Source organism: Microcaecilia unicolor, chromosome 4, assembly GCF_901765095.1.
Source record: "Microcaecilia unicolor chromosome 4, aMicUni1.1, whole genome shotgun sequence".
Classification (NCBI taxonomy): Eukaryota; Metazoa; Chordata; class Amphibia; order Gymnophiona; family Siphonopidae; genus Microcaecilia; species Microcaecilia unicolor.
The window spans coordinates 223,119,291-223,130,152 of NC_044034.1; the positions used below are offsets into that span (position 1 = coordinate 223,119,291).

The 10,862-nt window shown below is 44.3% G+C and overlaps 1 protein-coding gene across 5 annotated transcripts in view; it reads left to right on the top strand.

The window, feature by feature from the left end:
• Positions 1 to 10,588, top strand: part of SLC25A22 (solute carrier family 25 member 22) — a 195,730-nt gene extending 185,142 nt beyond the window's left edge. For all 5 annotated transcript variants that reach the window (XM_030201269.1, XM_030201271.1, XM_030201272.1 and 2 more), the window contains 2 exons: positions 551 to 626; positions 9,417 to 10,588. In XM_030201269.1, the coding sequence (XP_030057129.1) occupies positions 551 to 626; positions 9,417 to 9,570 (230 nt within the window). In that variant the 3' untranslated portion in view covers positions 9,571 to 10,588. The remainder of the gene's footprint in view (positions 1 to 550; positions 627 to 9,416) is intronic.
• Positions 10,589 to 10,862: the final 274 nt, after the last annotated feature.

Below are 10,862 nucleotides of genomic sequence, written 5' to 3' on the forward strand. Positions count from 1 at the left end.
AAAAACATTCTTATTTAAGGAAATATGTAGTAAATTTAGCACTGTTTTAATTAGATGGTTGTAGATTAAGTCATACTTTTTTCATTTTGCAAATTGTTACGATTGTCTGTGATTTCCTGGATATTGACCAGAAACTTAATATGTAAACAGCTCTGAACTGAAAGGCTAGAATGGGCTATAAGCTTTATTATTATTATTATCTATACAGTGTTCTAACTTCCCCCTCTCCTTGCACCTCATCCAGTTTGTTAGCTACATATTTTGGGCCCTTCCTCCTTGGTTCCTCTGTGCTTTTCATCAATCCTACTGGGTGGTGGGGGCCTCCTCTGTTGTTGGGTTTTTTTTTTTTTTTTTGCTACACCAATACATATACAAATTGTAATTACAAAATCTGTAGGTGAAGATCTTCAAATATTCCTTGATTTAAAAGACAGAATTACTGTTATACAAAGATTTTTTTTTAATAGGAATCACATGTCAATAATTCGGAAATTTATGAAAAAAAATATCTGTTCCTACACTGTAAAATATTTCCTTGTGTTTTGTTCAGTGATTAAGACCCGTCTGCAGTCCTTACAGAGAGGAGTTAATGAGGATACGTACGCTGGAATCCTAGACTGCACCAGGTAATGTAGACAGATTCTCCAACACCCAGGCAGCTGCAGCGGCTCTCAGTTCCTGGTTCACTTTTGTTTGATACACTGTAAATCAGTAACACATCTAAGTGTTACAGTAGTCAATTAAAATATGGGAGAAGACTGACAGGATGGGCGGGGGAGGGCAGGCTAAAAGGATCTAAAGCAGGGTTTCTTAACCCAGTCCTTGGGGAACCCTGAGCCAGTCTGGTTTGCAAGATATCCACAACAAGGGCGTATCTGCGTGGGGCCACAGGGGCCTGGGCCCCCGCAGATTTCGCACTGGACCCCCCTACCGCTGTCAACCCTCCCCCGCTGCCTACCCTTGTTGGCGGGGGACCCCAACCCTCGCCAGCCAAGGTCCGCTTCCACCTGCCAGTGCCGCTGCCTTTAAAAATATGTCTTCAGCTGGTGGGGGACCCCAACCCCCGCCAGCCGACCTGAGGTCTGTAAAGTTCTTCGTCCTCCGTGGTCGGCCCATGCTGTATAGCTGTTGAATCCAGTTTGGAGTCTAATGTCGCAGCACATTGTACGCGCGTACAACGTGCTGCGACGTCAGACTCTGAACTGGATTCAATCAACAGCTGCCCCCCCCCGCCAGCAAAGGTAAGCAATGGCAGCGGGGTAGGGTTGGCAGCGGGGGGGTGGTGGAGAGAGTCGTTGGTGGCGGGAGGGGGGTCTGGCGGTGGCGGGAGGGGGGTCTGGCAATGGCGGGGGGGGGGGGGGTGCGGTGCCGGCGGGGGGGGTCTGGCATTGGAGGGGGGGCTAAAATGTGCTCCCTCCCTCTGGCTCTGGCTCCCCCCCTACCGCCGGAGTCCAGATATGCCCCTGATCCACAATGAATATGCATGAGATATATTTGCATACAGTGAAGGCAGTGCATGCAAATTTATCTCCTGTATTATTCATTGTGGATATCTTGAAAACCAGACTGGCGTAGGGCTCCCCAAGGACTGGATTGAGAAACCCTGATTTAAAGCATGCATTTTCAGAAGTTTGGCACAGGTAAGGTATAGGAGGGCAAAGCAATATGTGAGAGAGGCAATGACACATCAGTTAACAAAAGAGGTAAAAAAAAAAAAGAAGGGAGAGTGTTGTAGCATAACATTATGGTGGGGGGGGGGGGGGGGAATCAATCATGAGGGCTGTCACAGCTGAGAGCTGGTAATCTGATGCTGGTGAATATGTTTCCAATATATTAAATACAGAAAGGGCTGGAGACACCATGCTGGCCATGGTGAGAGTTTGCATTGCTCCTAGCCTAGGGACTGGAATGGATATGGATACCTGATATTTTTCTTTCTTTCTTCTGAACATTCATTATCTTTGCATATAACTGAAATGTGTGGGGTCATCCTTAGAGCTGCAAAAGGGGCCCAATTTCTGAGAGGGAGATTGTAGTGCATGCCCCAAGCCCCACCCCATTCTACTTTGGCTACACCCACCCCACTTCATGGCTCCACCCCCTGACTCACTTCAATCCCATAGCCATTCCAGAAAATACCTTATTTACAGCAGTGATAGCTGGAATGCGTAAGAGGAAGTGTTTCAGTGCACTCTTACACCTTTATCCAGCTTCTTTTCTCCCCAGGGGCATAACCACGAGGGAACCTCAGTCCCCTTCCCCCCAACACACACATTTTAGGCTTAAACAACCTCCAAAATTGCAGCACCAGCTGAATCGCTGGCGGAGATGCCCAAGTCCCGCCAGACAAAGAAGCCATTGCCCCAGCGCTTTACCATGCTGTTTGAGCAGTGCAGAAGTTAGCAGTGTGCTTCAGTCGCCGATGCCAGCACTCCCGCGCCTGCTCAATTCAGGCACTTGAAAATGGAAAATAAGATGATAATGTGACGAAACAGTGGATAGTAATAATTTCATAACATGTATTTCTCTAATCGGCCGGCAGATGGGGTTTGTTTTCAGTTTTAAAACTGTTGCAGAGAAGATTACTTTCTTTTTCAATTTAGCCTTGTGAAAAGGGAACTTGTAGTACCATTAGCAAGATACTTTCAAAGTTGGTGCTCTGGGCTCTGATTGGTCCTGGACTTCAAATCTAGTTAGGAGGTACAGGATTTTAGTCTCAGCTTGGGGGTACAGAGGAGAAACATCTCTGTCCTGAGACCTTGTTCAAGGCTTGTGAGTAGTTATTCCTGAAACTCCCCAGGTGCTAGCCAGGTAGTAACAAGTGTTAGATAGTTTTAATGTTGATCCTTGTTTTGGTTATCTGTTATTGCTTGCTGTACATTTTCACCTAGTTTTCCAAATGTTCACTGTTTTACTGTAACAATAGACCTGTTAGTTTATTGGCTCTGTTGTCCTGGGCTAAGAATCCTGGTGGTTTGTGTTTTGGGTCTGTGAGTGCTTTCTAGGAACTGTGGGACTCCTGAGAGTATGGCCCCAGTGTCCCAGAAATCACTGGAGAGTAACTTGTGGGTGGGAGACTCACCCAGAGGCAAGTGGAACCTAGTGCATGGGGTGGAGGGTTGGCTAGTATAAAGCATGTGCCCAGGTGCAGGTGGGCTGAACAGTGCTGGGGACCGTGGAGTTACTACTACTACTACTTAACATTTCTAGAGCGCTACTAGGGTTACGCAGCGCTGTACAAATTAACAATAAGGACGGTCCCTGCTCGGAAGAGCTTACAATCTAAAGGACGAAATGTCAAGTTGGGGTAGATAAGTTTTCTGAGAGGAGGTGTAGTGATTAGGTGCCGAAGGCGACATTGAAGAGGTGGGCTTTGAGCATTGATTTGAAGATGGGTAGGGAGGGGGCACGGCGTATGGGCTCAGGGAGTTTGTTCCAGGCATGGGGTGAGGCGAGACAGAAGGGACGGAGCCTGGAGTTGGAGGTGGTGGAGTTAACCCCAGGTGGGTGCTAGGTGTTCCATGACAGACCTTTGTCCTTCTTTTTGGTGGCAGTGTGGTGGGATTGTCAGGCACAGTTCGTGGAGTGAGGGTCACCATCCACTGAGTGGTTCAGAGTTTTTTTTTACCTGTAACCTTCAGACACAGAGCATAGTGAACGAGTGCAGCAGTAACAGGGTCCCTTCCCCATTTAGGTTTTTTTGGTAGTGTTAGGAGATTAGCAGTGTGATGATGGTGACTTGTAGCAGCCCTCAGACAACGGATATGCTTGACCTAACACAAGAGCAAGCGGATGACCTCAGCAAAGAGGAGCTGCAGAACCAGCCTTTGCAGAGTTCTCCTGGGGGGAGACCATACTCCTTGTGGTCAGAAGCCATGAGTTGGCAGGGCCAGATGCCACACCAACTGAGATCCAGCAGATCTACACGGTAGAGTGGCAGCGGCTAGACCAACAGTGGTGAGAGGAACGGGAAGAGCAACAGCGGTGAATGGAAGACGAACAGTGACATGAAGAGTGTGAGCGGGAATTCCAGCTACACAAAATGAAGTTGGAGATGGAAATGGCTTGTATCCAATTCTCCAGCCCAACCCCTACACCGAGGCCAGAGGCAGGATCCACAGCTCGGATCGGGCCCAATTTGTTTGTGCTGTTTGATGACACCTGAGGTGAACCACGCCTGCATTCTGAGGTTAAATGACCCATATTACATTGTCAACACTGAATATTATACCAGAGATATGGACTAGATTGTCCATCAGTGCCACGCCCTAGAAAGCCCCTCTGTTGCTGTCGCCCTCGAAAATTGCCATGGAAATTCCCTCTATTATTTCCCCGTCCCCTACTATTCTAATACAGCGTGTGGGGGACATGGTGAGGTCCTGGATCACCATGTGGATCGGTATGTAAAGGTGATTTGCAGGAACATTAAGTGAGTCTGCAACTTCTGCATTTCTTTGTTGTTTTTGGGTGTTTTTCAAAAAGGTTCTACAATGGTGTAGAATGTGTTCTTTCATTTCTGGCCATAGCTTCTGGGAAATTCCTACAGTATTATCAAGTCCCTCCTTGATCTTAGAAGGTAAAGTTTCCTTAAACAAATGGTAAAATATTGGGAGACTATTTGGAGCATCGAAACGCTCTTCTGTCTCTTCTCTGTATAGCTGTTGTAATTTAAGCATGTAAAAATTTTCATTAGGTTCCCAGGGTTGGGAAGTAAGGACGGAGAAGTCCGTACGAGTGGGAAAGCTAATACTTATGGCATTAAACAGGGATCTCTTAATGATAGAAAATTCAGAGCCATCATAAGTATCTTCAGTAGCCGCATTGCCGCATCCAGCGGCTGTAAAAAGATCGAAAACTTTAGCTTGGGGTATGCGCGCTAACAAAGCTTTGATGTCGCCTACTGCGAGTGTTTTTCCCATAGTTAGCTCTTCAAATCTACGTATGCATTTATTTCTTCAAATCTACATATCCATTTATTTTCCCCATCAGACAAATCAGTTAATTGTTGAGCTAAACTATTGAGTTCTACATCAGAGTATGGAATGAACTCTGTATGTGGGACACCTGCAGAAGATTTGTTAAACAGGGGTAGAACTTTAGTTGGTGGTGCAGAGGGTTTTATACAAGGAAATTTGTTCTCATATTTTTCCCAAATATTAAGACCCTCAGCCATATAAGTTTTAACCCTCGGACCCCAGCCAAGATCTGGGTGAGAACAAATTAGGTCTCGAGCAACCTTTAGTTTGTCAGTTTGTACTGAACCCTCATAGGGATTTCTATCTGATTGTGGCCAAAGGGACTCAGACCAAACTGCAAGGTTGTCAGCCCACGGCTGAACAAAATACCAAGAATTTTTTTGTTGGGCTACATATTCATTTGGTGTATTAGGGGCTGTATCAGTGAATCCCACAAGTTGGTAACCCTTGGCACCTTCTGAAGAGGCTGCCTTAGATCTAGTACAGTTAGCAATAACTGATCTTGGGTATTTCTGTGACATTTGTAATATATCTTTTCGTAGTGTTTCTAAATCGTGCTCTATCAAAGAAATATTGTCTTCCATCTCAGTATCTAAGGGAATTTTAGTACTTTTCTGTGCTTCCTGAATTAATTCCTGCCTTAAGTTTTCCATGTCCTGCTCATTAACGGGATTACGGTCAGGGTGTCGATCATCTCTAAATAATGGACGAGTAGGACTAGTGTCCTCTTCGGAGATGCAAGGATTTTTAGAATGACCCGTGGGTGTCAGGTCTACAAGTCCCTTAATTTGGACAGTAACCGGTTGCAGTGGACCAGTGATCGTTTCAGATAAAGGGCTATTCTCTTGTTTAAGATCGATAAGGTTGGGATATAATTTTTCATAACCCACAGCCGTACCGCAAGCTAATACTTTAGTAGTTTCAGAGCTTGTCGGACTATCATATGGTGGATTTGCTGGTGGAGCTGTAGCTGCCAGCGGAAAAAGTGGGAATTTACTGGAATCGGGTAAAGACGTGGATTCCATTTCTTTATTTCCAATTAAGATCCATTTATTAATAGCTTGTAAATGTTTAGTGTGGGATTTACACTTTTTGTAAGTCTCATTATATTTAATTAATGTACGCAAAGTATTCGGGTCAAAAGATCCCTGTGGGGGCCAACAAAGATCAGTCTGTTTCTTATTCCACTTATACCATTTATTACAAATTTTAGTAAGATCCTTTTTGTCTGAGGGAAAATACTTAATTACTATCTCAAGAGGTGTAGCCATTCTTATTTATATAATTTTCTATATATTATTAAAATAAAGTTTAACTTACCACTCTTTGTGTAAACCTGCACTGGCAATGTCCCAGAAATCCTACGACTGAATCTGGCAAAGCTCACCAAATGGAAAATTTTCTTATCCAGGAGTCTCACAGCTGAACCTAGATACCTTTCTTTAAACCAAACGTGTGTCAAGAATCCTGCAGCTTGAACCTTAGACACAATCTCGTACTTGTGGAGTCCTGTCGTCTGGCGTCCCGGGCGACTCTTGACTCCACACTTCACACCGTCGGAGGTCACCAATGTTTTTAGGCCCCTTGTACCCCTCCCAAATTAGCATGTACCAGCCATCAACAATTTGGGGGGATAAAAAAAACCAGCGCTACGTGCATATGAGAATGTCAATTCTTTACTTACCAAATACAGATATAATTATAGTTTCTCATGAGAGATCAGTACAATTATATAAAGAGATGTTCACGGTGACTGCTTCTCTGAAACACTGTTCTGATATGGCAGCTTATATATCGTTTGTTTCAGACAATGATTTACAAGACTTTTTCTGCAAATTATCCTTCTCATAGATTATTATCTGGTTCTCACCATCTGCTTTCCTTAACATATTAAACCACATTCTTCCTGTTTATACTAGTTTCTTTCCCAAGCCTGCTTGCCCGTAAGGGTATCATAATAGACCATAAATTCCAGAGTCATGCAGTCTCATCATCTCTGACCTTTTGACCCATTCCACAGTGCATGACTGTGCTCATAATTCTACATGACATAGATGGATATCTAACTGCCTTTGAAAAACTTTGCCACCTCAATGAGATTTCTCAGAAAGACTGGGTGCACTATTTGGGAGGCAAGCTCACTGGCAGAACACTTGAGGCATTCTAAGGACTGTCCATGGAGACATGCTCCCAGTTTGAGAAGGTGCGCAAAGCTTTTTTGAACCATTATGCCATTACCCCCAAGACCTACAGACTAAAATGTTCTGGACTTTGCAAAAGGGACAGATGATACTCACAGCGAGTTTGTGATCCAGCTAAGGTACCAGCATCAGACGCTCATGTGGGAAATAACGAGCACGCCAAAAAGATTAGCAAAAATAGTATGCTCATGTAGTCAAATGCATGTTAATGAGCTCATTTCCTATTTCCTCCCAATGCTTAGAGAACAGCACACAAAACAAAGCTGCCTTACTGCTGTAAAAAATAACTCCATCTCGGAGCAGGCATTAGGGAGTTTGAAGAGAGGATTTCTCATGATTCCCTCTCTAAAATCTGCCATTTTTTATACAGTTTTGAAGAAAAAGAAGTCTGTGCAAGCCCCTAAGCGCCAGTAGTGAGAAACAAATGTGCATGAGTCTGAGCAAACCTGAAAGTGAAATCAGACACTGGCGCCTGCTTCCTGAATTTAAATATAAACTTTCCAAGTAAAAAACAAATTGAACAGCTTATATTTAAAAGCACAGAAAACAGACACTAACACGTTCAGGTTTGCTTGGTGGATGCACACAGGAGCTGCACTTACCACGCTAACTTCTATACATGTGCCAAGCATGTTCCCTTCCTTGCTTTCACTTTAACAGCATGCATATAATTTGCATACCATTTTCTTTGAGCATTGGTGAGCTAATTTTCTGCGCTGCTCTGGTGTTATTTTTTCAGTGCTATTGCCTTACCACAAGAGTTCAGAGCATTAGGGCACGAGAAACAGAGAAAGACAGAGGTATGTATAGCTGAGTAAGAAATAGGAAAACTATAGAGCAGTCAGGAGAAACTAGTCAGACAGGCACAGAAGAGGAAAGCTCTTTTAATGTAATTGAACAGCAAATAAGAGCACTGACCAGAGTTGGGACTTTGGTCCCTGTGACTTTATTGGGGTCTAGGAAGGTATAAAAGGAAAAATCTGGATTCTGACAGGCTCAGGCACGTGGCTGTGGGACCACACTATCATAAATTTGGCTCTCAGTAGCCCCTACCAGTTAGTGAAAAGGGGTATAGAGCATCTATTTCACTTTAACCCATTCCAAGTATTTAGAACCTTCTCACCTCTGTCAGATGATTCACTGGAGCAGTTTGCAGGCAGAGTGTGGGTGCTGAAAGCAGTCCTTAATGACTGGAATGCTGACCCAGAACAGAAGATTATGGACAGAAGGGCTGATGCAAAAAGCTACCCTGAACTGAAGTACACAGTTACTGCAAGCACAGGAGTTAACTCACCAGTACACATGAGTGCACAGTATCTTAAACATCCATAATGAGGCCATTCAGCTTTCTGCATTGACCTCAGAGACAGCACAAGGAACTTCTAGGAGAGATACTGTCCCCTGCTATAAGTTGATGCCCTCTTAGCATGCAGGTGTGACTTCCTGAGGATTCAGGAGTCTGCCTGTCTGTTCAGTCTTTGTTATGCAGAATACTGCTCCTGTAACATGTAAAAGATAAGCCAGAGCTGGGAGACACCAATTCTATCTACACCAGTGATTCCCAAACCAGTCAGATTTTCAGGATATCCACAATGGATATTCATGAGAGAGATTTGCATACAGTGGAAGAAATTTGATATATTGCCTTTATGTGGTTACAATCAAAGCAGTTTGCATATTATATACAGGTACTTATTTTATACCAGTCCAGGGGCAGTGGAGGGTTAAGTGATCTATCTGCCCAGAGTCACAAGGAGCTGCAGTGGGAATTGATCCCAGTTCCCCAGGTTCTCAGGCCACTGCACTAATCACCACCCATTAGGCTACTCCCGCTCTTAGGTGTATGCAAATCTCTCTTATGAATATTCATTATGGATATCCTGAAAACCTGAACAAGTTTGGGAGCCACTGACCTACACTGCCATCACCTTATAGGTGAGACCAGGGGTCAGAGCCGTAATACCCCAGAAGCCTTAGGCTAACATATGTTATCTGAGTTGCGAGTAGCACTGTGCAATGCTGTCATTTGTGAGGTAAGGTTGCCCCTGTTGTGGGGCAGTGTGTGTGTGTGTACTGCTGTTGCCCATGGTGGTAGGGCAGTAATCTGTTCATGCTGTACCTGTTCTGTACATGGTGAGGTATTTTCAGTTATCCTGTGCAGGTATGGTAGAAGTGGAATAGATTTTTTATTGTGCTGTCTTCATCTGATTCTTTCTTTGCTGTGTGCTTGCTGTTTCAGGAAGATCTGGCGGAATGAAGGCCCTGCAGCATTCCTGAAGGGAGCATACTGCCGAGCTCTTGTCATCGCTCCTCTGTTTGGCATTGCTCAAGTTGTCTACTTTATAGGAATCGGGGAGTTCTTGTTGGGGTTGCTTCCCTCTCGCAAAGCTTAAGCTTTGCTACCCCTGGCATGACCATGTCTGACAGTGAGAGCACAATGGAGGAGGAATAGAAGCACATCAGAGAACCTGGTCCTCAACATTCCCACATCTGTTGCCCAGTCTTCTGCCCCCATCCCACCCCTGCAGTACAGAATATCTTGGGTATGTTTTTATCATTCTCAGAGGAAGGCTGAACATATCCTTTCCTGCGTCCTTGCACTGCTGGCATCTCTCCTCCAGCCTTCAACATCATCAACCAAGATGGTTCTCAACTGTCTTTCTCTCTACCTGTATCTCACCCTTGCAAGGAGTCGGGATTTGGAGGATTTCTCTGGGACAGTCATCAGCACCAAGCTTGGGACATTCTAGAAGATTTCTGGCTTTTTCTTAGAAACACAGTATGCAGTGCAACATGTGCAAAACAAATACTGGACGTCTTCTGAGGAAGTGCTTAAAAGCAAATGGAGAAAAATGACTTTGTCCCAGCTAGACTGACAGGATTGAGACTACTTAGATATGTCTGATCTATGTATCCATGTAATTTGTACATATTTACTTTTTCCCCGGGATTCTATAAATGGTGTGCAGATTTCCACACACATAATTGTGCTCTATCCTGAGATGCATGTGCAACTCAATTGGCTAACAAGCTAATTAGTGCCAATCATTGGGTGCTAACAATCAATTATTGGTGTTAATCGGCAACATTTTGGATTTGCACATTCATCTTGCTAAGTACTGTTCTATAAAGATCCACGTGCAAATCTTATAGTTCGAAACTCAAAGGCGGGTGTGGTCATAGGAGGGACATGGGTGGGTCAAGGGCATTCACTAAAGATGCAGTCAGTATTACTGAATAACGAGGATCCGCGCTTAACTTATGTGCCAGGATTTACACCAGCCAGCCAATATTCATCCCACGGGAAGCAGGCTAGCTAAGTTCTGCAATCGACACTGAGCCCGGATATTCAATGCCGGGTCGTTTCTGGTGACTGGCATTGAATATCTGGGGTTTTTATTTTTTTGGCCAGTATAAACTTAACCAGTCAAGTTAATATTCAGCGCTGACTGGTTAAATTTATAGCAGCCAAAGATAGGCGGTCCGCTTTGGCTTCTAAACTTAGCTCGCAAAGCATTGAATATTCATAGCCAGTTATAGGTTTAGGTTTATTGGACGTGATATACTGCCCTTGAAGAGACAAACCAGAGTGGTTTATAGCGTGATATAGCTAGTTAACTGCTAAGCGGTAATATTCAGTGAAGACCAGGAAAAGGATCTAGGAGTCATCGTTGATGATACTTTG